This window comes from Lutra lutra, chromosome 4, assembly GCF_902655055.1.
Source record: "Lutra lutra chromosome 4, mLutLut1.2, whole genome shotgun sequence".
Taxonomy (NCBI): Eukaryota; Metazoa; Chordata; class Mammalia; order Carnivora; family Mustelidae; genus Lutra; species Lutra lutra.
In genome coordinates, this window is record NC_062281.1 from 112,684,798 (window position 1) to 112,712,407 (window position 27,610).

Here is a 27,610-nt window from a genome sequence, read left to right on the forward strand (position 1 = left end):
CAAATATATATACCTGAGTCCACATGCCAGAAGTCAGCTGTATAACCGGGAGTTCTTCAAATTAACTTCCTTGCACAATAAAATAATACTTATTAGAGATTATGTAATACAATGTGCTGGTTTGAAGTTTATATATATGTTATTAGCTTTCAACAGTAACTGCAGCAATTATTTCAACTTAGACCAATGTTCCACTTACTGTTGTTCCGTAACAAATCACTCCAAACGTGGTGACATTAAACGATTTACTATGCTCACAGATGGCAGGTCAGATATTTGAAAAAGACACAGCATGGCTGTCTTGTCTCTGCTCCACGATGTTGTGGCCACAGTTGGGAAGACTCAAAGGCTGACTCAAAGTGTGTCTTGAAATCTGAGGCACGGAGTCATCTGGAAGATTGCTCATGTGCATGTCCGCATCTGGGCTGGGACTTGAAGACAAGGGCTGCCCACCCATGGCCTTTCCATGTGTCTTGGCTTCCTCCCAGCATGGCAGCCCCAGGTGATCTGGTTTCTTACAAAACTCGAAGCACAAGTATTCCAGAGAACGAGGCAGAAGTTCATGGGCTTATATGAGTTCTAGTGTCACATCTGCTACCTTTTATTGGTAACAAGCAAGTCACAAGTCTGCCCAGAATCAAAGGGAGAAGTTGATGTCAACTCTTCATGGGGATGTGGCAAGGAAGACAGGGGTTGTAGCCAACTTTGAAGGATACTATTAGCTACACCAACAAAGATTTTGAGGGGCAGAAGCATGTTACCACTAACACTGTTCAGGATTGCCTGGCAATTCAATAGGCCTTATTATTGCCTCCTCTTATTGCCCGCTCCTGGGGCCCACTGCTGCCACCGTCTCACTCACAGTGAGCCGCTGCTCCACCCATAGTGAGCTGCTGCACCTGTTGTAATCTGGAAAGGCTTTAGTAATGTTGCATTTAAAATGGGTGAAGAGGGGGGCCTGGGTGGCTCAGTGGGTTAAGCCGCTGCCTTCGGCTCAGGTCATGATCCCAGGTCCTGGGTTCAAGCCCCACATCGGGCTTTCTGCTCAGCAGGGAGCCTGCTTCCTCCTCTCTCTCTGCCTGCCTCTCTGCCTACTTGTGATTTCTCTCTGTCAAATAAATAAAATCTTTAAAAAAAATAATAAAAAATAAAATAAAATAAAATGGGTGAAGATCAGCCTCATTGTTTTATTATTTAAGTATTTCTGCCTCTAGTAGAGTCTACATTCGTTGAGGTTAGAGACCATTTCTTTACAGTACCACAGTGCCAGCAGTAGCATGAATATAATACAGACTTAGAAATGTGGGTTGATTGATTCAAGCAACTACAACCATATCATAAATGCTCGTTATTTGTAACTGGGAGATTTAAATAGATTCCTTGCCCTTGTCCCCTAGTAAATCTATAATCTCAGAGTATAGTGATGCAGAAAATGATACTCAGACTGAGAGGCTGTGCCTACTCAAAGCACTGGATCGATTCCTCTGATAAATGGGGCTAATTCCTTAAATAACTTAAGTTTCTGCATTTTCTATGGAAATTTTATTAAAGCCAAGAAAGAAATGAGGACACTGCTTGGCATTTATATAAGGCCCACGAGCCATCCCACTGAGGCTCTTTGCCACTCTGTCCTCAGCTGGGGAAACCTTTAATCACAACTGATCAAAGGTTTTAATCATATAACCTTTATATATGGTTATATATAAAGTCTCAAAACTGCAGATGATGCCTGAATGGGATCCATGCACATTCTGAGGGTGGACAGGTCCTGCTGCACACTGATAACTGATCCCAGTTCCCGGTAGCTTCCCTTGGACATGGAGACAGCTGGACTGGATTCACAGAGATCTGGCTGGTGAGGTCCCTGTCCCTAGGTGCATCCATGGCTGTTCCTGGCCGTATTCTCACCACCCTGCAGAGCCCTCCTTTGGACCCTCCAGCAGCCAATTCTAGAATATGGCTTATTCACTCTAAATATCCCTAAAACCAAAGACCCTTTTGACTCTGATTTTCCCTAAAAAAGGGAACCTGTATTTGTATGAACTGCTGAATAATAAGTAACATCCTTTTACTATGTGTGCCAGTACTGTGCTAAGTACCTTATTATCTTGCTCAGTCCTCATACTTATACGCCATACGTACTATGATAGTTCACAAATTAAAGATGAGAAAACTGGGGCTCAAGAGAAATTTAATAACTCGCTCAGAGTCACACAGCCAGTATATGCTAGAGCCAGGATCTGAATCCAGAATGCCTCTTGAGTGTGCTTTAAACTTCTGCCTTCCACAGTCTCCCCAGTCACTGAAATATACCGCCTGGAGCTGACAGTGCAGAATTCGAGGTCTCTTAACCTTGGGTCTGCGCGGCTAACATCTCTGTAGTTTCCCAGGAGTACAGTTTTGACTCACATCATGGTCCCTTGCCGCTCACATGGCAATGGCCTAATGCTGTGTTCCAGAGCTATTGGCTTCTTGGAGTGAGCCAGAAACCTCAGTGCATTCATCAGATAAGAAACACTAAAGGAAGCCACTACACATAAATCAGGCATATTTCTTGTATTTAAGTGCCTTATACATTCATTGCTGTTACGTTTAACTTACAGTTCTGCCCACTAATTCATCGGGGCCATTTTTTTAACAGAGAATCATAGGGCCTTTTAACTCACTCTGTAATTGATTTTTCTTATTCCATAAAATTTTCTTATTGGGCACTTTTATTTCTTGGAGCTCTGTGCTGTTGATTATAACTTTGGAGTCATTTATGAATATAAATAACATAGAGGAAATTAAATAGCAACATTAGACAGTCTTAGGAGGTATTACTTTAGCCTGATCACTTTACTCCCACTTCTGTGAACTTGGTGCAGACTCTCATCATCATCACTTGCTTGGATTATCGATAACATTTTCCTAATAGCTGTCTTTTTGCCCATTGTAACCCAAGTAACTTTCTAAACTGGGAATCATAACACACAGAGCCAGTTTCATGAGTGTATAACCTGTGTTTTCACACAGGTCCCATGCTTACGCGGGCCCCACACTTGATTTAATGCTCAGCTGTCACCATCTCGACATGCTTAATGATTTCCCAACAAGGGGCTTCACATTTGCATTTTACATGGGACTCTGAAAATTAGATAATCAGTCCTGGTAACATCTAATCATGTAATCCACCCTTCTTCCCCACCTCTGTCCTCATAAATGCTCTAGAAACTCCTCTGTGAATTTCCTAAGAATTCATGAAATACAGTTTCGAGGCATCTGTATTTTCTATAAACTTCCTTCTTTTGTAATACTATAATTCTACGACCTTAAAGTACTTTACAAATATAATTATTAAGGGATGCCAGAGATCTGATATTTACACAAACACCTCAAAATTTGACCCAATGCTAATAAAAATAAGATGGCCTTAAGTTTTTTTTTTTATTTGGTTCAGTTTGTCTACTTTGTTGTTTTATCAGACACCTCACAACATTGACTTGTATTGACCTGGTGGTCACACAATTCTCAGGACTTTTTTTTTTTTTTTTTTAAAGCAGTGACCTTTTATCTTTTCCTTTAAATTCACAGACCTAGATTGAGTGTTTCAGTAACTGTCAATGTCATCAATTATCTTAATGTCTGATAAGAAATGTCCAAAAGGGCTCAGAATAAAAGAACCTTGATTCACTCCATTTTTATCTCAATTTACAATGTGTGTACCATATTTCAAAGAAAAATTTAGATTAAACAAATCAAACTATTATAAATTGGTTTAATTCCAAAATACTGAAAATAGCCACTCATTCAATTATGTATCAATCCATTTGGGCACCTCTGGTGTTTTGAAGATTCAGAGATAATGACACTCAGCCCCTGATCTCAGGGCACATGCTAAACACTTGGATGGGGCTGGAAGGTGAGGGGTTAAATTAATCTTCTAGGGCTGCCATAACAAAATACCATAGACTGGATGGCTTAAACAGCAGAAACTTATTTTCTCTGAATTCTAGGCACCAAAAGTGCAAGATCAAGGTGCCATCAGGGTTGGTGGCTGGTAAGGCCTCTCTGTGTGGGTTGCAGACAACTACCTCCTTCCTGTGTCCTCATATAGTCTTTTCTCTGTGCTGTGTGGAGGGAGAACTCTCTGGTATCTCTTTCTCTTCTTATAAGGACACCAATCCTGCCAGCTAGGGCCCCATCTTTAAACCTCATTAAATCTTAGTTATCTCCCTAAAGGCCCTATTTCTAAACATCATCACATTGGCAGTTAGGGCTTCAACATAAAAATTTTGAGGGGACACAGTTCAGTCCATAACCAACAGAGTACCCCACACTACCAATAAAATGTGTACTAAGTGCTTTCATAGAAATGGACTTAGGGTAGTCGGGTGGCCAGAAGGTTTCCAGGTAACAGAAGTGATTTCTCAGGGAAAGAGAGCCAGGCAAGGACAGTAGGTGGTTGAGGAGTGTATTAGTTTCCTATGACTGCCATACTAAATCTCCACAAACTTGGGGGGTTTAAAACAGCAGAAATCCATTCTCTCACAGCTCTGGCAGCCAAAAGTCTGAAACAAGGTGGTCAGCAGAACCGTGCTCCCTTTGGAGTCTCCAGGGGAGAATCCTTCCTTGCATCTTTTAGCTTCTGATGGCTCTAGGCTTTTCTTGGCTTGTGACAGCTTACTTCCATCTCTAGTCCATGACCACACAGCCTTTTCCTGTGTTTATCCCTTTCTCATCTACCTGTGTCGGCTCTTCTTATGAAGATGCTGGTCTTATTTCAAGACTCTTGACTTAAAAACATCTACAAACACCCTCTTTTCCAAATAAGGTAACATTCACGGGTTTCAGGGATTAGGACTTGGACGTATCTTTGTAGGGGTCATGATTCAACCTACTGCAAGGACTCAGAGAGATGGAATGGCAGAGCATATGGTGAGGATTACAAGCAGTTTGCCATGGCGAAAGCACAGCCTCTAGGAAGGGAAGGAGAAGTTGAGGCTGGAGAACCAAGAAAAGGTCATGTTGAAGAGGCCCTTCCACATCAGTAAAAGTTGGAGCTTTATTCTGAGCACAGTGGGGTTAACCACTCATCCCCACTCTGAGCTTTCCGCACTCTCGCTTGCCCATGTAGGGATATGAACTAGGGGCACGTGACTAGTCCAACTAGCAGATGGATCTGTATCTGTGTAGTGTATTTTTAAAAATGTAATTATTTCCCCCAACTTTTTAGTTGGAGAATTTCCTATCAGAGCAATATATCTACTTATTTTTGAAACACTAGTGCTGTGGTAGCCCTGGACTTATATTCACCAATAACAATGACTGGTTGGCACCGAGCGTGGCTCCCCACTCTAGAGAACAGGTGTTCTCTTCTGTCGGCCTCAGTCCCTTTGCTTCATTTTCTTCTTAACATAAGGCTGAGCCCATTCACCTCAATCTCCCTTGCTGTTGGCTTTTTCTTTACGCAGTCATCTTGGCTCATTCATATTACCGAACTTGCTCTTTGGGTAAAGAAACTTGGAACCTTCTCTTTGCAGGATGTATCCTCTCTCTTTCCCTGCCTTAAATTCTCTTCCTCCCCCCTTTCTTCTCCTATCTTTCAGTTTTACAAAAAGCCCCCACAGGAACCTGCCTGGCTCTTTCCCCAGATCGGGGTTGTTGCTTCAGTTTTCCTCGAGGCAAGCAAAAGGTCTTACGTGTCATTTCATAGTCAGGGCATAGAAAAACTCGTGATCAACTCAACTTCTATTTTCTGTTCATTCTTTCTGTGAGTTATGCCCCTGTATCCATATCTCAATTATTCTTACTATTGACTTGTATTATAATGATCTTTTCACATGTCTCTCTTTTTTCTTGGACTAAGAGTTCCTTAAGATCAACAATGAAAGCCTTCCCCATCTCTGTATCCCTAGCGCAAGCACATTCTCCACGATGCAATAAAGGCACAATAAATGTTAATTGAAAAGGAGTAAGGGAAGGGGCTCCTGGGTGGCTCAATCTGTTGATCATCCGACTCAGTTTCAGTTCATGTTGTGATCTCAGGGTTGTGGGATCAAGCCCCAGGTCCAGCTCTGTGCTCACCACCAAGTCTGCTCGTCTCTCCCCTTCTGCTCCTCCCCTCGCCTTCTCTCTCTATCTCTAAAATAAATAAATGCAATCTTTAAAAAAGAAAATGAATAAGGGAATAAATGAATGAATTCCATCCACATCTCTTTCCTTCTCTTGAGCCTGACATTATTTTTAAACTTTTCCTTAACTTTTTCTGACATATAGTGTGTTTTTAATAGTATTCTAGGAAATCTTTTCTTGCCTACCCAGGAACATACAGCCTGTCTTCCCTTCACTGCCATATTTGCCCTGGGGGATAACATGCTTGTCAGGTACCAGCTCCTGTCCATCCATCCATCCATAAGCACACTACTGCCTACCTGCCCACTCCTTCCTCTGCCTCTCAGCCGTGTCCTGTTGCCGCGCAAGTTCCAAGCCCCAGCAAACCAAAAGAGTTCAGGAAACATCCCTGTGAAATTATCTCCTGTCTCTCATGATGCCATTGAGGTTCATCCTATGGTCAGATTTCCATGTCTCCTGTTTCCAGATTTCATGCCCCTTATTCCGCTGAAGTAGCGAGAGCCAAGCATCCCTGCCGTCTGTCTTCCTTCTTCCCCTGTAGCTTCTGCTGTCCCACCAGCCAGGCATATCTTCCTCTAGGGCCGTAAGCCCCTATGATACCGATCTTCTCTCCTCAGGTTCAGTAACACATTCCTTCACATAGCTTTCAAGGCCAGACTAGTTTTCTCCACATAATTCTTGAACTTTATCCAGATACAGCTAATCACTCTTCTGACAGCATGCCTTACTCTGTACCCCTTGGTGCCTTTGCTCTCTTCACTGCATGCCTCAAAATGTGTGTTTTTTGGGTGGCTGCGATTTTGTGATTTATATAGCAGGTATATATTTGGTCTTCTTGCACAGTTCTAGCCCACAGCTCTGAAAACCCTTGGAATTTCTGGTGAGGAGAGTGATAAATGTGTCTTTGTTATGTTAATAAGATGACCTTTGGAAAGCCCCAGGTAACCCAACGGCAAGGGCTGGTTGCCAAGGGAGCAAACCCCATGATCAAAGGATTGAAATTTTCAGTCCCACCCCTGACTTCAGTCTGGTCATTACCCTGGGCGATGATTTAATCATCCATGCCTCTGTAATGAAACCTATATTAAAAACCCAAAAGGAGCTCAGTGGGCTTCTGGGTTGATGAATGCATGGAGATTTTGGGAGAGAGGTGAACTTGGAGAGGGAATGGAAGCTCCATGCCTTTTCCCATGCTTTGCCCTGTGTAACTCTTTCATCTGGCTGCTATATCCTTTTATAATAAATCAGTGATCTAGCAAGTGAAATGTTTCTGTCAGTTCTGGGAGCCACTCTAGCAAATGGATCAAACCCAAGAAGGGGGGTGGGGTCATCGGAACCTCCACCCTGCAGCCAGTAGGTCAGAAGCACGGGTTGTAAACAGGGCTGCAATTTGTGCCCCGAAGTGGTGGGGAGAGGCAGTCTTGAGCCCTTAACCTGTGGAATCTGGTGCTATCTTTGGGTAGATAGTGTGAGAATTGAATTGAGTTCTAGGACACTCGGTGATTGGGGAATTCTTATTGCTGGTGTGGGAGAATCTCCCTGCTCGCTCCATGCTACTCCCTCATTGGAATTGGTGATCGGGCTTGAACCTTTTTAATGGCAAACTTGATCTTCTGTGAGTTAATTCAGTGAATTAATGTGAAGCTAACTTATAGGCTTATTTATTCACCTTGTGTAAGTATCCATATATTTAAATGTAGGAATGTGAGTTTGTTTCATTGTGAGGCGTGGCATTTGAACCAGTTGAGGGTGTCCTGTAATGAGAAGTACATGCATCACTTTAACTTTCCAAAATCTGAAAATATTCTGAGTTCTGGAATACTTCACAGCAATAAAGGATCACATCAGTACTTTTTACATTTGACCAATGATGAAACTAAGGCTCAGAGGGGATATGTCACTCACCGATGTCAGCTCTCCAGTCTACTGTACAGTCTTCTAGGACTAGAAGTCAGATGCTCTGAGTCTACCCGAGGCATGACCCCCTCACTATGGCCACCAAATGCAGATGCTTCCTGCAAGGTGAAGATAGGAAAGAAAGTAGATTCTTTTACAAGAGCCATTAATTTTTCAGAAAACCAATAGTATTCTGAGAAAGAGCTTCTTAGACATTATTTCTGAAATATAAAAACTACTACATACTTCAAAAAATAGCTAAAATACATACGAGGTATAAAAGACAGAGAGTTAGATTATTTATGGAATCATATTTGTGGAATTTGTATATTTTTTTCCTAGTCAGATGTTATCAGTGTAATATAGACACAAATCTAGGTTCAAAAGCAGTATGTTCATTTATTCATTCAGTGCTTCCTATATTCCCAAGTTGTCTTATGTACGCAGCTCCTGTGCTGATGTGCACGTTAGCAGCTCTTCATACATGGAGTTTCAGTACCTATGTCAGCCTTCAAAAGTCTGCTTAACTCATTAATGTACTTAGCATATAGTGCTAATAGTCCTGTATGGAGCCATGGAGCACACTTTTCATGAGAAAACAGGTAAGGTATTTTGATTGTTGGTGTATATGTGAACATCATTGCCCCTCCAGGTGGGTAGCTAGATTTTCTCACTGCAGACTTTTCTGCCAATTGAGTCTTGGGACCAGTTATACTTTGTTCCTTACTCACCTTACTTTCCACCACAACCAGTCTCCACTCAGTTCAGACTCATCCATTCAAATGCACATGTATGTACACACACACACACACACACATACACACACACATCTTATTAACTAATGGGTCTTACGAAATCAACTTCCTAATTATTTATCTAATCTGTTCATAACTGCAGTTCAGGACATGACCACCTAACACCTGGAACCACTTCAGCCAAAGTGACACTTTAAAACTCAAATCTGCTGCTGTCATTTCCTCCAGTCCCCGTAAGGGCTCTCCATTTTCCTTTTCCTAAAAATCCAAACTCCCTCACTTGACCCACAAATCCTTTGGTAACCTGGCCCCTGTTAACCTCTTTATCTTAATTTTCTGCTGCTCCCCTCTTGGCAGTCCCTCCCAGGGCTCCCCCACACCCCCACCCACATAGCCTTCTGTCTGACACTTGGAGTTATTTTCAGTTCCTCCCATGTCTCCTTTGTACATGCTCTCACCTCTGCTCAAAGAACTCCTCGAGCCTCACCTGCCCTCCACAGACTGAGGCAGAGACCTCTCTATTCATACAGTCTGTGGCAGTCAGAGCACGGACTTCATAGTTAGGCTGCTTGAGTTCAGATTCCCGCTTCATTACTAGTAGCCCTAAGTCCATGGACAAGTTACTTAACCTTCTATGTCTTTCTTACCTGTCCTGTTAAGTTCCCATGCCATGGGGTTATTTAGGTTACATAATTACACATACAGCACTTGGTGTAGTCTTGGATGCATGGTAAGTACTCAGTAAATTTTAACTTGCATTTTGATTAAGTAGCTATTGAGAGTGAATCATGCTAGCCACTGAGGTGACAAAGAAGAAAAGGTATTTCTATCTTTCATAAACTAGCAAAAGAGAAAAGGATATATTGTTTCAAAACAAAAATGATGTCATTTCCCAATACTTATTATGAGACCAAATGCTGAGTAGCAAAATGAACAAGAGATCATTCCCCCAACAACTGGGATGGAGGTTGAGAATGTGATTTGAGATACAGAGCAGGCACCTGGGAGAGAAGGATCTTTTGACATCTGACAACTTGTTTGCCCCAAACCCAGAATGTCTTGGAATGAAGGGTAGAAGCTGGAGGGTGTGGGAGAAAAGTGGCCAAACACTGGGGCTCATGCTTTCCACTTTCCTTCTGCGTCTTGAGGGGTAGTGAGGTGAAAGTGGAAAATTAGGTTAGAGTACAATGGGGGGTGAATCTAGGCAGCTTTTTTAGTTAAATGAAAATTGAGGGAATGGGGGAGGGAAATCTCCAACCCTGAAACAGGGAAGAGAAGGGACCTCCTGAGACCCTCAGATGACCAACCAGGAAATCTCCCCACCCCTGTGATTTAGTCCCAGATGAGCATTAGGAATGAAGTCAGCGATATCCTATGAGCATGCTGTTCAATACCTCAAGCTGTGGTTAATATTTCTGATATTTATTTATGATGTTTACTGAAATTAGTGTAAAATTGATAAAGTACTTTGCTGCCAGTTGCAAATCTATATGTATATACATTCTTAGTTCACTTATAGCCACAGTGACTACTACGAGACTCTGTGTATGTTATGTGTGTGTGTGTGCCCTGGGGCACACATTTCTCTTCCTCATTGTGATAGGGCATTGATCGTTTTAAGCTATGAGTTCTTCCTGTTATTGAATAATTTAAGGTGATATCTGAAGATGTGAACCCAGTTCTTAATATTTAAAATCTTTCTGATTCTACATGTTATATGGAGATGTATAGTGCATATCTTACAGAGATCATGTCTGCGATTAATTACATGCTCATTAATTATAGTTTCTTTCCTGAACTGAGGTAAGTCTGAGAGAAAATATGAACCCCCCCTTATCCACAAATTCAAACAGTTTTGAGGATTAGGCAGAGATAGTTGAGATGTGCTTTTGCCATTTTACCACTGATTTCTTGTCCCTGACATTTAACTTGGGTATTTTAATAGCTTTGCGTGTTTTATTTTCTCCGTTTGCCTTTAAGTTAAGCTAAAACTGATTCCTAAATTCATCTAGCAGTCAAATGCACATTTGTGTAGTATTTAAAGATCTCCAGATCCATCTTTTACATATTAATTTTAGTTCCTTACTTGTTAATCAGCAAACTTTAAGATCTTAGATATGACAGAGTTCTTAAAATCATAGGAATCAAGTATCTTTTGCTTGCGTGTAACTCTTCAACCGGCACATAGTTTTTCTTTTCCTTGTATCACAATCAGAAAAAAAAAAAAAAAACGCTTATCTTTTTTTTTTATAACAGCCTATCTTTATCTAAATATTATTTTACTTTTTATCTGGTGTATGGAAAACAAATGTTAAATGGTGACTGTGTGTGGTTCTTGATTTTAGACCGAGAAAATGTCAAGTCAAGTGTTTTTATTTTGCTAGCTGAGAGATGAAGGGCCACGCATACAATACATTTCTCGGGATGTGGGGGGGTTCCACTGGAGAGAAATGGGCTCCATGTTCAGTCAGCCACGGCTGCACTTCAGGGATAAGGTAAATGTGTCAGTGATGAAGGAGCTGTTATTTACAACCAAACCATCAATTGGCCATTGTGCTGAGAGCAGCTGAGTCACTGAGCATATTCAGATCTTAACTGCACGTACCAGCTGGTCCTGAACACTGAGGGTGTTGTTACTCACATCACATTTGTGACTCCCTACTGTTGCCCATTCAAGGACATCAACTACATGATAAATTCTGTGTTCATGATTATGTAATCTTTTGTTAGGGACCCACTAAGTATATTGTAAGGAAATGGATGACTTCCCTTCATTTTTTAGCTACAATATGCTTAAGGACCTTTATCCCCATGCCCACATGCTAGGCAACTGATTTTATTAGTTCTCCCAGAAAATATATAGTTTTAATCTAAATAATCTCTTTTTAATCCCTTAGGTGGATTCAAGTAACAAAATTAACAAAAATCTTCCTGGTGCCAAAATTTGCATTCCTTGTGTAATTTCTTGAGCCAAATCCCACAGACTATTATTGCCATTTTAATTTTATAAATGTTATAAAAATAAGACGCAGATAAGTAATTTGGCTAAAGTCACAGAACTAATGAAAGGTGGGTTGACATTTTAACCCCAAATATTAAACTCTTATTTTGAGCTTTTCCTCTTGGTTTCCAGTAACTACATGCGGAATCTCCTGAGCACCTAATGACTGTCAGTAAAAGACAAAACAAATGTTTAACTTTGATCAAATGTTTAACTTTGATGAAGCCAAATGTTGAAAAGTAGATGTTATGATCATTAGAACCTGAAAAAAGTAGACTGACTCTGAAAATTCAAAATAAGTCCAAAATATCACTTTATCACATTATGTGTTACTTAAACTGTAATGTGAATAGATGTAAAAGATAAATATAGATATAAAGATATAGATAACTGTTGTCTGATAAAGCCCAGGTACCCTAAAAAATGCTTTTAGGTTCAATGCCCAACTCCAACCAATATAATAATTAAATAACAAAATAACAATAAATGGTGAAATGCATGCAATTTTTTTCCAATTAACTGATATATTTTTTATTCCCTTTCTATCATGATGCTCTTATTTAGGTCAGCATTACCAAATAAATTATTTAGATTATCCAACAGAAACATAAAATGAGCCACATATATGATTTTTTAATTTTTCAGTAGTCACATTAAAGAAGCTTAAAAAATGGTGAGATTAATTTTAAAATCTATTTCATATGACTGAATATATCTAGAATATTACCAATTCAACATGTATCAACATAAAATTATTAATTTTGCATTCCTTTCTTGGCAAAGTTTTGACACTTGCATTATATCTCAGGTGGGAACTAAATTTTCATCTGAAATACTTTATCTGTATTTAGGTTTCATAGAATTCACAGTGTAAAAACTAGACACACATACCTAATTTGTTCCAAACATATTTAAAATGTTTCTAATAATCAAATCAAACACTAGTTTTGAAATTTGAATTAACTAAAGTTAACTAAAATTAAAAAATTGAATCCCTTGTTTCCACTAACTACATTTCAAATGGTCAGTTGCTATACTAGCTAGTGGCTACCATTGGACAACATAGCTCTAGGATTTCTCATCTGTTATTCATTTGCCTTAGAGAAGGGTGGTCCATAAAAGAAGGGCTGACATCTCCCCGTCTCCCTTTCCCCCAGTTCCTGGCAACCACCACTCTCTATTCTCTGCTTCTGTGAATTTGACTATTTTAGATTCCACATAGAGAGATCATGCAGTATTTTCTTTCTGTGCCTGGATATTTCACTTACCATAATGTCCTTCAGGTTCATCCATGTTGTCAAAAATAGTAGGATTTCCTTTTTTTTTTTTTTTAAGGCAGAATAGTATTCCATTGTATATGTAGTATATTTACCTCACAGAGATTTAATGTTACACAATGTGACTATAATTAACAATACTGTATTGCATACTTAAAACTTGTTAAGAGAGCAGATGTATCCAAAATGGTCTCACACACATACACACAAAATGATAACTCTGTGAAGAAATGGATATATTAATTAGTTTGATTGTGATTACTTAACAATATATATACATATCAAAATTATTATTTGCAAATTATACCTCAGTCAAGGGTAGGTAGGAAAGAGATGAGCCAGTATCTATCAAAAAAGAAGACACTGTTTAGTTTTAATAATCAAATCTCTTTTTGTCAAAAGAGAACGGGAATTTCTAAATCCCAAAACTGCCTTTACTTCCAAAAGCAAAAGTTAAAGATTTGACTATCATGAGTCAGTAACACAGAGAACACAAGATCTAATGTAAGAGGTGGAACCGTCAACCTAAGGGAGGAGAAGGTGCATTTCTGGGTCTAGGAAGTGTGAAGATTGGAGGAGAGCAAAGACCAGAATGGCAGATGTGATCATCTGACTGAGCACCCTGAGTTAGGATCTCTGAGAAGGAAATTAGTCACCAGATAATAGAAACTGCAGAGAAGTTGAAGAGAAAGCAGAAGATAAATGGTCTTTACGTCATTTCTGTCTTGCAATTGGAAGAATTCAACCTCAGGGTACCCCAAGAGTAGGTAGGGCAGGCAGCAGAGATGAGTGTAATAGAAACCAGGGGACCCTACAGCAGAGCTGGAAAGAACAGGCAGCGCACCTGGGGCTGGCAGGAAGATGTGCGGGAGATTCAAAGGAATTGTATAGCATGTGAGCCTAGATGGAACAAGTCAGCATTGGGTTCACAAGGACATTCAACAGTGATTGTCAGCAGAGCCCCCAGGGGAGACCATGTGGGAGAAGCACAGGGCTGTGGAAGCCAGCAGAAATGAAGAGGCCACACTGTAAGACAGACCTGTGGCTGCCCTGAGGTTGCCTCCTCACTTGGGCAGACTGCCAACTGGACTCCAGTGCCATTTTGCCAGAAAGGGGAGAGTGAGAAATTGAGAAAACAACTGACGGTTTATTAAACATTCCTCCCTCCCCTATTCTGTTCCTGTTCAGTCTTGGATGGATGCTCATGATGGAGTTTAGATCAGTTATGGAAAATAAAGTAGCTGCGTGCTTTATACAATCTAGATTGCAGTATATAAAATTTATGACTTCAATATACTACTGTTTATCGCACTCCCCTCTCATAGCCCTGAATTATGTGAACACAAATCTGTCTGGTACAAAGTCTATGGTCTTTCCTCTGTTGTATTACCTCCCATCACCATTCTATTACACACCTTATCAGACACCTTTACATTGCTGTTTGACAAATCTCTGAATGTAAATAAGTATGGATACAACAGTAAGACTTTCAGGACACTGTGCAGCTGGCTTAATAAATGAACCTAAAAGATAGTGCTCAGTGTGTCCATACCAACTTGCAAATAAATCTCTACTAGAGTGCCATGAAGTTCTATCTTTGATGCTGTATAGAGCTAACAAGAAGCTCAGAGAAAGAACAAAGATAATAGATGTCATCATAAAAGTTCAAAATGGCGTTGGCAGGGTGAAATATTAATTTGAAAACAATTAAGAAGTTTGATTTTTTGAGTAATCCTGGGAGTCCAAAGTAGGGGAAATTACTAGGGCATCACTCCATGAGAGGAAGTCACAAACACTCTGACCGGTACTGCTATATAGTTATTGAAAAACAAAAACCAAAATCCCTATTCCTTTTTTAGGCTGTATTAATCAAAATAGTCAAAACCTGGAAACCAGCTTAAAGATGATCCATTCCTAACCAAATTACAATATACAGATCCATGAGTAAGACCATAAGGTGCAATCCAGAAAAGTAAGTTATACCCTGACCTGGTCAGGAGATATGCACCCCTGACCATATCTCTGTTTTGAACTCTACATTTTGGGAGGAGGACTACAGTATGTCAAAAGCACCAGAATGACGTGTTACTGAGAGACCTGGCCACTGAGTTATTTCCATACTGATGGGTGGAATTGAGGTAATTTTGTCTGTAGGAAAGAAGAGGCAAAGGATAAGAGTAGAGGGCAACAAACAGACTGCAAATAATTAGTGGCTGTCTTTAGACAGAGAACTTAGAAGAAAGAAAACAAAAGCTGCAAAATGGCATAAGGAAGAGGTGAAAGGAGCCTAGAAACAAGAGAAGGAACCAAGTTCTCCCCATGCTCGGCCATGATGTCACCACATACCTAATGATCCCCACTCACAGGCGCCATCTTCATGATCATGCAGCACTGTAGGTCCTGGACTTCCATGTTCTTCAGCCTGGTGCTGACTTAACCTTTGCAGTTACAAGGCACTTACTGTGGGCCAAGCTCTGTACTGAGAACTTCCCCTATATTGTGTCTTTAGTCCTTCCAGTACTATGCGATGATGCTTTCGTGATCATTTACATTTTATACATAAGAAGACCGAGGCTTAAACATTGGATAACTTGTCTACATGAGCGGCAGAGCTAAGAACTAACCCAGGTCTTACTGATTGCAAAGTGGATGCGCTAATCCCTAGGCCACAGTTACCTCCTCCATTGGACCAGTTTTACAAATCCCAGAATGTTTCATTATTCACACGCTGAGCCCATATTGATTGAAGGTAGTGGTTTTCTTTTAACACCATGACAGATTACCACAAACCTGGTGGCTTAAAATAACCCAAGTTTACTATCTTGCAGTTCTGCTGTTCTGAAATCCAACATGGGTCTCACTAGGATAAAATCAAGGGTCAGTCCCGTTACATCCCTTCTGGAGGCTCTAGGGGAGAATTCATTCTTGGATTTTTACAGCTTCTAGAGTCTGCGTGAATTCTTTGGCTTGTGGCACCCTTCTTCTGTTTCATAGGATTGGTGCATGGGCATCATTAGGGAGCTGTGTTCTTCCCATCACAGGTGCCTGCCCTGTACCAGGTATTGCTCCAGGCACTGTGAGATAGACACGGAGGAGAAAGACAATAGCAGGTAAACAAATACATATGCCAGACAATTTGTGTGGCAAAAACATAAAACAATATAATCATCTCAGTAGCCGCAGGAAAAGCATTTGACAGAATTCAGTAGTCATTCCCCCACCACTTCCCTTTGCTGGGAACTCTCAGACTCCTTTTCCTGGATCTCACTTTAGATGTCTCCTCTTGGAGAAACAGTTTCAGGTGTATAGTAAGTGCTTAACAAACACAAATGTTTGTTTTTATTTTTATTTACTTATATAATTAGTGTTTTAAAATCATACGGTGCTTTCTCAACTTACCCAGCAGATGGATGTTTATTATCACAGGTGAATCACTTCACGCTTCTGAATAACATGGGCCTGGTGATTACACTTTAGTAAAAACAAACAAGTAAGCAAAACCCCTTTATGTGTATGTTAGTTGCTGTATATATTTGTATAAACAAGGAGAGAAGTGTAGAAGAATATATACCAGACAGTTAGTGGGCAGCGGCTGATCAGCTTTGGTTTCTGCATCTTTGTGCTGATAAATGCTCACGGAATGGGTGGACAGGGACCGCTAACAAAGGTTAAATAATGAGAGGGTTCTGGAAGGTAGTGAGCACCCACTGACCCTTGAGGACTGAGTGGATATGATCTTGCTCAAATCATACACTCTTCTGTTTGTTTTATTTTAGCTACATTTTGACATCTGGTTAACCTAGATGGTTTCATAAGTGAATTAAAAACCAAGAGAGCATAAATAATCAATTTCTGTACTGTATCCAACTTGCTTAATAGATTCTTGTGCCGTAATTTCCTCTCCTGCAAATTAGGAATAATAGACTTTCTGTAAGAATAACACAATTAAACTGGTTAAAAGGCACTTATATTCATAAAGTACCCAAGAGTTGTCGAGTATAAGTGAAAACTCTCTAATGTTTCTTTTGTGACATCCATGCAAACTGATTATGCTCTAGAAAAATATATTACAAAACATGGTATGATCCACCTTAAAGTCAAATGTATTTGAACAAATGTCACTCTTCCCATAACCCTTAAAATTCAATCATCTTCCTTTCTGGGTCTGGACATTAAGTGGGGATCTGGTGAAGGAAGAGCCAAATCCCAGGCTATTCCTCATACAGAAGCTTTTTCATGAGTCTGCACTGTAGCCAGACTACATCTTTGGAGTCTTTATAACCAATGTTTGGGTCATTAGTGCAACTGGAGCAAACATTCAAAAGAAACCTCACAGTCATCACCCAAGCTTATAGATTACTCTATGTCTATACAATTGGGACAAGTATCTGAGATGCCCTTTGAGGATGAGGTGGGAAGACAAATGCTTTCCAAAAGCAGATAGATTCTGTGAGAGATTGTCTACACAGAGAGACCATACTTCCGTTACTTCTTGTTTCTCCCTAATAGCAGAGAATAAATGTGGCTTCACCATATGATATTACGGCAGCCTTGTTTCTCCTCTGATTTCAACTCTCTTGTATTCGCTGATACTCAGCTTGTGTCCATTGGCCATTTCCTCCATGCAAGAAATCAGTGAAGAAAGAGGAGAGATTAAGAGGTGCTTTACTTCTCATTTACATCTTTCCATTTTCAACAGTACCACTCCCAAAAGCCAAATTGTGTTTTCTACATAATGAGCTTTACCTTGATTCAGTTTTTTTCATCTACAAAATGAAGGTAATGATGAGATCTGACTTATATGGCTATTTGGAGACTTTAATAAGGTAATTAACATAAGATAATTAGAACATTGCCTTGAACAGCGATCACTCACTAAATCATAGCTGTAATGAATATTAGTAATATTAGTACTCTTCAGTGATCATCCCACATTTATTTTCTCTTAATAAGGACAGGGTATGTTTAGAGTTCTGATAGATGTGAAGAAATGCAAAAGCCAGAATTAATCAACGTTATAGCTGTGTTAAGGAAAACCTCACGAGCAGCCCCAATTTCACTCCCTATTCATAGGCACTAGTCAGATAAGGACTCCGTTACATGCATCCGTGACAACCTGAAATGGTGTGATATCCCTGCCTTGTTATTCGTGTGGGCAGAGCTCTTTAACACCTTCTCTCAGAATGGCAGAAACATCATTTTCTCTCTCGCATCTCTTCTTGTTTCCCCCTCATGTCTACTTATCCTTCGTCACTGAAATTATTCAGCTCTGCCACGCCCAGGCTTACAGTACCCAGCCCCAGCTCCGAAGGTCACAGGCCAAAGGTGAAACAATTCAGCTTCCCCTCCCCCCCCCACCCTAGATTGTTGGGACATGAGAGAGATGGCAAAGGGCTAGAACTTGGATAGATAGAAGCCTTGTATCACATGGGCTGTTTAAATATTCATGCATCCTCTTCTGGCAGCTAACAGGGCTGCAAACTTGGCCCAGGAGGGAAAACGGTGTGTGGGGGGGCACCTGGGTGGCTCAGTGGGTTAAGCCTCTGCCTTCGGCTCAGGTCATGATCCCAGGGTCCTGGGATAGAGCCCCGCATCGGGCTCTCTGCTCAGCAGGGAACCTGCTTCCCTTCCTCTCTCTCTGCCTGCCTTTCTGCCTACTTGTGATCTCTGTTTGTCAAATAAATAAAATCTTTAAAAAAAAAAAAAAAAGAAAAAAGAAAAAGGTGTGTGTGTTGGGGTGGGGAGGGATGTGGAGATAATTACTAAATTTCGTAGCATTCTGAAATGGCTGCTGTGAAGGAAAAACTTGAGTGCCGATATTTGGTTTAATTTCTCAGGCAATTTTTTTTTTTAATTCAACACAGTGCAATAGGCAAGTGATTAAATGCATTTTTAAGTACTTTTTCAGAGCGCGTCATCAGCGTTAGATACCCACTGACATTAATACCGTAAAAACGTATTGGACTGTCAAAGCCACCTCCTTTATAATTACTTTACTAATGACTTGATATATTAGCTGACACATTCCCCTTGCAGTCAACAGCTTTGCTTATGTCGTAACACAAGTTTAAATTATCAACAACTGAGCAATAGAATAAATCAGAGTGGAAGAAAGACCAAATTATTTTTGAGCATGGTGGCCCCCAGGGGGGGCATTTCATTTAGGCAATCAATTGGCGCTATATCCTCTTCATTAGCATATGTGAAGACACCAAAAATGTAGGTATCTGTTCATTGTTTGTTTTAAGGAGACATTTTCCCTGATTGTTGTTAAGTTTTTTTGTTGTCCTAATTCTGGCTGATAAAATCTAATTAAAACAAAGTAATTTCACAATTTCTGAAACAACATAAAAGCAAACCTTGTCACTGCACTCAACCTCAAATTCTTTCTTCAAAGGACTGTCTGTTCAGTGAAAATCAACTTTTTATTTTTTACAGCTATAGTCACAAGTTCTGACCTATCAATTCTCCATCCTCCCAATATGGTATACAAAAAGGCAAGCATTCAAAATACACCTTCATCAGTTTGCCCCTTCTAACAGTAGTGATCTAAGATGTCAATTCAGATAAAGCAATAGGTACATTAATAGTTAAATATTAATAGTTCAGTAGGTACATTAAAAGTTAAAAAATCACTCGGAATGTTAGTGCTCAGTGTTTCTAGGTGATTTATATTAAAAGAATTGGCCATTAGTAAATATCAGGTAAGTAAAATTAAATAATCACCTTTTAAAAATTCTACTTCTAAGAAAGTTCCTTCAAAAAAATTCATAACTACAGTTAATTATTTGAATCCTATAGGCATAGATATGTCTATAAATATATGTGTGTACAATATACAAGTATATCAGATATATATTGAGAAAATACCTTCATGAAAAGTTGTATTTTTCATTTAATGTTTCAGATGTACATTACCAACACAATCAAAGCCAAAGGAACAAGACTTGCTAAGCCCGTTTTATGTTTGGGCTTAATGTGTTTGGCCTTTCTTACTGGACTCAACAGAGTAGCAGAATATCGAAATCATTGGTCAGATGTGATAGCAGGCTTTCTGGTTGGAATATCTATAGCAGTATTTCTGGTAAGTACAAATTTATTTGGATTTCGCTACATTTTTAATTAATTTCTATAATCACCGATGAGAATACAAGTGTGAATCGCCAGGTTTCCCTAAATGTGGTATGTCAAATGATAATATGTACATTTTAAGTCATTCATTTCTTTCTCCTTCTTCATTTATTCTGCCTAAAGTCAAATTTGGGGGTAAAAAATATGTAAATTCTACACTTAAAGGTGAACAAAATATTTTCATATTAAATGGAAATGGGCAAAACCACTCAGTTTTCCTTGGATGGTTTTTAAGACTGGGTTAGTTGGATATTTTAAAAATTTCCTGGGGTCACTTTTCATGACAGAGTATCTAGAGCATCCCAGATTATCCCAGCGCCTCAGCGTAATACCCTCCATGAACTGCCATGTCACCGTGCTTTGAGAGATGAACTCGTTCCCTTTAGTAACTAAGACTCCATGGATGGTTTCCAAGACAATACCACCTCAAGTCAGATTTTGCCAGGAGATGAAGAGCATTCGTAGTGATTTCTAATGAAGTGAGCATGCTGTCTCTATCCCTTTTATAAGATATCCTTGGAATATTACTACAGGTTTTGATTGTTGGAAAATATATTTTAGCCTGGTTTTAGAAATAATCAGTCCATTATAAGTATGAGTACATAACATTTAACCCAGATGGAAAATGTGTAAACTATACATCAAAACATATTTTGGCTTTGACACATTATAATAGGAAAAAACACTTTATTTCCATTTTGATTACATTTAAATTGCTTCTCATGCTTAACTTCCCTTCTTCTGCTCCTTTCCCTAGTTCCTAACCAGTAAGCAAAAACTTGCATGAACCTTTCCAGCTAACAATTTGTGTGCCGGGCATTTTAAACAGGCTCTGTTTTGTAGAACCTCCAGTGGTAGGGTGCTGACTATGACCTCATCCCTGCCCCAGGCTCTGTGCTGCTTTTCTTCCTAATGTCACTCCCTCTGGTTTGCTAGATGCCTGGGAGACTTAGGCTTACCCCCACCTCTCTCGCACAGATATCTTATGGCCCCAGGAAAACCAGGGCCCAGACTCGGGCCAGAGCCTTTTCCTTTGTTTCACTTACCGCAGATGAAGCAGATCGAAACATTTAAAACAAAACAAAACAAAACAAAACAAAACAAGACAAACACCTTACATCAACCCTAAGAGAAGAACTCCCAAAAGTTAAAATTTCAAAGCATAAAAATAAAAATAAAAAAATTTCAAAGCACTAGCATCAGATGTAACTAGGTTTCAGCTGCATGGGTCCAGAATCTCTTCACTGGCATCTGCCTCATCAGTCTTCCTACTCATCTTCCTGTGGCTGTTGCTGACTTGTCTTCACTTCCTGTGAACATCATGACCCCCTGCAAGACCAAATCTAGAACACTAGTCTCCTCCCCGTCACTTCCTCATCCAAGAACCAGGTAGTGAAGGAGGGACCGTGGATTCCCCTTGGGCTGGAGCCCCTCCGATTGCATATATTCAGAACACTCCACAGTGGCCCCTCGGACATTCTCATACACCTGGAAAATGACCTTATGAAAGGTCCCATGAAGATAATGCCTTAACTGTAATAACTCAACAAACATTCGTGCACTGATGCACGACCATTTCTGAATGTGAGTGCCTGCAGGTTCCAGGCATTGTGCCAAGGACTGGGGGTGCGAGGAGGCTCAGTAAACATGATCTGTCTCCTGTGGGAGTTACAGCCTTGTTCAGGGGTCAGACAATAATAGGATATTCTCTCCACATGTCCATTCCTCTCTTCCTTCGTAATAGAAACATTTACTGAGCACCTGTTAGAATCCAGGCATGGTGCGTGGTGCTGGGAATTAATTCACATGAAAAAGACACAGTCCATCTACTTAAATAGGTCACAAGATAGAAAGAGTTTTATAGAAGGTTAAATGTAATGATATCAGTTCATAGACTCAGGAGATCCTGTTGGGATTAGGGACAGTCAGAAAGGGGATACATAAACTTGAAAGGTTTGTAAAGCAGGAAGGTCTAAGGTGGGGGCATAAGGAATGAGGGGCAAAGAGCACAGTGTGCAGAAGCAATATAAAATGCTTCATTAAATAGGCGTTTATGGAGCTCTTAGTGTATTGTAGGCTTGGGCACAGCATGCACACGTGGAGGAGTAGCATTGTGGAATGGCAGGAGTCATCCAGCGTGAGTGACGAGTGGGAAGTAGAAGAACACAGGGGTAATTATCCTGAATGGCCTTGTAGCTTACAATGATCTGAGCTTTTTTCTTTGCAATGCCAGGGATCTGAGAGCCCTTGTCAGACTTCAAGTGAGTTAAAGCTGATTGAATCTCAGCTTCTTTATTTACTCAGTGCATGCCATTATGCAGTTTACCTCATTTGGGCCATTACCAATGTACCTTCCCGAGCCTCAGATTCTTCCTCATTAAATGAGGCTAATACCAGCCTCCTTAAAGCTTCTAAGGACTTAAAAGTTTAAATGAAATGGTGTATGTTCAACAAATGGACACGTGGATGACTGAAGGTTTGCTTCCTTTCAGCCCCTTTTACTCTATGATACAATCTGTGTTTTGAAAATAGGTTTGCTGGAAAGTGAAACTCCAGGTGAGGATAGAGGGGGCAAGTTGTGCAGAACGAGGGAAATAAGATGGCCCAAATCAGGCCTCCATGGGCACAAACAGAAGGGAGGATATCCGGGAGGTTTGTGGAGATGGAAGGTTTGGAGTTTGATGGCACACTGGGGATGACAGGCGAAGGAGAGGGAGCAATCCATGATGGTTCCTGGGCTTCTCATTTGGGCAAGGAGGACGTTTATTCTGAGCAGCAACTCCGGCTCTGGCTGGCAGTATCCTGGGGTGTCTCCAGTTATCTTGCACTATGTGCAGAACTCTGAAATGGTTCCAGAATAAAATGAGCACTAACCTACTTCAAGACTCCATGTCTTGGTTAAAGGCATCCACATCCCCCAGTCACCCAGACCCAATGTCTAGCATCTGCCTTTGACTCATTCTTCTTGTTCATCTCCCACACCGGGTGATTTCATCTGGTTCCAGTTTATTTCCACTACAAAATGTCTCCTCCACGTTTCATTTCTTGGCCATTCTGACCAACATGTATACTGTGGGACTGTACTTGATTTTCGAGATCAGTGCTTTTTCTCTTTCTTCTATCTCTGGGGTCAGACTCTCCTCCAAATACCTCCCATTCTGCCTCTCTCTTCTTTGGAACATAATCCGCTGCTAATAACAAGACAAAACAAAACAAAACAAACTTCATTCCTGCTGCATTAAACCCAGGTACATCCACTGGGCTTCTGGGATCATCAGTAATCTGGCTGCACCCTTCGCAGCCAAGTGTATTTTCTCTCCTTGCAGAGGAATCCTATACCACACATCAACCCAATTTCCTTTCCCTCACAGACAGGTTCTGTGCAGACTTTATGTTTGCCCCAGCAGAATGCCCATTCCTCTGTATATTTTAGAGAGCAAAACAGGGGTCTGGGAGCCACATGAACCTAGGTTTGAATCCTGCTTTTGCCACATGCTGGGTATGTGACCTTGAAGAGGTCACTTGGCTTCTCATTTTTTCTAACCTAGGGAGGCCTCCCTTACCTGTATTTAATATGGCTTTCCCTCCCCCAAGGAATCCCTTCCTCATTCCCTATTCACTTTTCTCCATAGAATGTTTCAACTTTTAATATACCACATATGATATTTTTGTTTTTATTTATTTATTTATTTATTTATTTTTGCTGTCAAACCCACCAGAATATAAGCTGTGCATGGAGAAGGCATTTATATTTATTTATGTTTTCTTCATGGAATATTCCCAGTAAAAAGTACAGGGTCTGGTAGATAGGTGACTCTCGAGAAATACTTGATGGATGAATGAATGAATGAATGAATGAATGAGTGGGGAACTATTTTACTACTTCCCAGAGCTCTTTCCAGTTTTAGGTGAAGTCCCGTAAGGTAGTAAATACAGTTGAGTGTGTGGTGCAGAGAAGGCGCTGGATATCATGGTCCTCACCTTTGACGACTATTCAGATCCTTTTTGCACTTGAGATTTTTCTCAGACAAGTCCCAACTTGCCCAAGAAGTGTCCCTGATTACCTGGTTCTCCCATTTTTCCCGAGTTTCCCCTGCCCTCAAAGTTTGGCCTGTTATATTCTAATGAGGAATTAAATCCTGTCCTCTTTACCACACTCATCCCATGTACATTTTCTTTAAAGTTAGAGAACAGAATCCCCATGCTTAAGAAAATAGAAACCAAATACTAGTTGAACAATAGTTGGAGATTGGTTAATATTATTCAACAAATATATGCTTAACAAATGTATGTTTCAAAGTGTTTCCAAAAAAGATGCCCAAGGTCTAGTCCAGTAGTTCAAGGTTACTGAGGTGTAGCAAGAATTTGTCATGTTATCATATGTAATACAATAACAGTAAGAGTTATTGGAGTAGTCTTTACTACATTAACTCAGTTAGTCCTCATAACAGCATGAGGAGTTGTAGTTATTATTGTTCTCATTCTACAGGTAAAAGAAGCAGGTTTAGTTATACTGATTGCTTGCTCAAGCTCACAGTGAATAAATCAGGGAGCCTGGCATTAAGGCCCAACCCTGTTTGACCCCCAGAGGCTATGCACTTAAGCCCAAACAATACACATGTTTTACTTGCTACAAATGAAGAGTGAAAATGACCACAAATTGATGAGATTAATTTACCATCACCAATGGCAAAAGAGCATAAAAATTATACACGTAATGGTGACTTATTAGTGTCATTTTTGTGGGACGGGGTAGAATTATACACATGAAAGTCATTCATGTAAAAATAGAACGTTTCAGAGGCATGTCACTTTAAATTATATAGGAACATCAGAAAATTTGAGAATTCTTGGCCTGGACACATGCTTATTCATTAGTCTATCCTTTCACTGTGGCACTGGGAATATAATGGTGAGCAAAAAAAAAAAAAAAAAGAGAGAGAGAGACAGCATCTCTGCTTTCATAGCGCTTAAAAGGAAGTTCTCTAAGGAAGAGATTCACATCAACCAAAGTATTATGCTAACAGATATGTAATTTCATTAGAAATAGATGTTTTGGTGAATAGCATCAGGGATTGATGTGATCAAACAAACAAAAACAGTCTGGGGTCAGAGAAAGCCAGTGAAGAAGTGATACTGAGATGAGATATCACAGGTGAGGAGGATACATATGGTGCCCAAAGAGAGTGGAGTTCACTATTCCAAACAAAAGGCAGAAAAAGGGAAGCACAGAGAAGGAAGGCTGCAAAGGTGGGCAGGGTTTCTAGTATTAGAGAAAAGGGGAGCCAAGCCACAATCGTTTGAGGAAGGGTGACATGATCCAATTTGCATTCTGGAAAGATCATTCTTACATCACTGTAGAATGGATTGGAGGGAGACTTTAGAGAATGCAGACAAATGGTGGTGATTGCTTAGTCTTTGGAGTTGGTAGTAGAGTTGGAAGAAAGCAGATATGAGAAATAAAAAATTTTAGGAAGGAAAATAGAGCAAGTTGAGTGACTGGTTGTGTATAGGAAGTATAAAGAATAAATCCAAGTTTTCAGCCTTATGCAATTAGGGGAGAGGACATGTGGGGGCTGTTTTCTTGAAAGGATCCAGAAAAAAAAACAAGCTTTATAGCGGGGTCAGGAGATAGGCAGATCTGGGGTTTCACTTTGAACATTTGTTAAATTTTTCCTACCTTTGACAACCAAAAGAGTGGCCTAACTTGGTAAAATATTGCATCCTCTTCCCTTAAATATTGAGAAAACTCAGACCTGGAGGACAGTCCAAAAACATGCAAGACTTGGGATCAAAAACCAAGCCTTTTGCTTTTACCTATGAACATTTTTCTTTTTTCTTTTTTTAAGGTTTTATTTATTTGTTTGAGAGAAAGATTGAGAGAGAGAGAGCCAGGGGAGGGACAAGCAGACTGCATGTTAAGCATGGAGCCCAAAGCAGGGCTTGATCCCATGACCCTGAGATCATGACCTGAGCTGAACTCAGGAGTCAGACACTTAACTGGCTGAGCCAGCCAGGCACACCCCCCACCCCCTGCCATGAGCATTTTTCTAATAGGAAATCAGTTCCATACTTGTGAATGTTAGCAGGCAAGGCTTGTTAAATATTTGAATATTGTTCTGAGGAAGATTTGGCAATTTCCTCCCTTGTAATTTAAATAATAACAGTAATGAAGAATAATCATTATGCTAATAGATACTATTTAATGAATATCTACTATCTGTTAGGTATTTAAATAGTTTGCCTATGAATTCTCAACTGCTTCAGTGGTGTTGTCCTAACCCTCAATTAAGGCAAAGAGATAACTGATACAATCTTTCAGAATCCCATATTAACTCTAGATGAACTCTTCTTCATCTCATGACTTCCATACGTCTATGTACATACATAGTTATTTCATTTCAACAAATTTTACTTCACAAGAATTTGTCACAATTTTTTCATCTGCCTAAACTTTCCTTAATTTACAGTATTAATGAAAAGGGAAATATGTGTGTGTGTACTTCATGAAGTGATCATGGAAACTGTTTACTTGTTATGTTGTTATTGGCTAAAATTCTTGACTATATCCTTTGTACTCTAGGCAGTGGTCAGTTGGCAAACTATAGCCCTTAGGTGAAATTTGGCTTGCTATTTTTTTTTTTATAAGTTGCATTGGAACACTGACATGCCCATTCATTTACAAATTATCTATGGCTATTTTCACACCAAAATACCAGAATTGAACAGCTGCTGCAGAGACTGTATGCCAGCAAAGCCAAAAATATGTACTATGTGCCTCTTATGGCCAAAATGTACTGACCCCTTCTATAAGACAATCACTGTTAGTCTTATGTAGGGTCATCATTTGATGCTAGGTTTATCAAGTACCCATCTCTAAGCCTGTACCATCCCTTACTTTAAAGATCTTGATGGCAATGATAAAGTTGATGGGTCAAATTATCAGGCTTTGATCTGTGCTTCTGAACTGTAATTACTCATGGAAATGGAAAAATAAGTATTCCACGACTAGGGCAATATTTTCTCTAAGATAAAGTCTCATAGTATGTGTTATTATTTTGCAGATGCATAAATTTTATTTAAAAACTGGAGAATAACCAAGATCTAATTGGCCTTTGAAAATATTCAGTAATGAGCCTTACTAAAGAAAAGGCTTTCCAATGGAGCATTTGTGAAAATCTACAATGTAAATGTGTAATTATATATTAAGCATTTATTCTTTTAAAAAAATGAATGTTAGGTTATAACTGCAAGTAAGTTCTGTATTTTGGCTTGATCATAGACTGTAAATCCAGAAAAAGAAGGCTCAGAATATCTTCTCCACTTCTCCAATATAAGCAAATAATAGCAAGTAATTTTCCTGTGTTGTTTAAGTCACTATTTATTAAAGTAATTATTCACCTGCTTCAGAAGCTTCTGGAATGTATTTCAAAAAA

At 39.8% G+C, this 27,610-nt stretch overlaps 1 protein-coding gene across 6 annotated transcripts in view; it reads left to right on the forward strand.

Annotated features, from left to right (window-relative positions):
* The window catches only part of PLPPR5 (phospholipid phosphatase related 5), a 121,682-nt gene that overhangs the window by 59,322 nt on the left and 34,750 nt on the right, over positions 1-27,610 (forward strand). For all 6 annotated transcript variants that reach the window (XM_047727777.1, XM_047727776.1, XM_047727778.1 and 3 more), the window contains one exon: positions 19,951-20,127. In XM_047727777.1, coding sequence (XP_047583733.1) covers positions 19,951-20,127 — 177 coding nt within the window. The remainder of the gene's footprint in view (positions 1-19,950; positions 20,128-27,610) is intronic.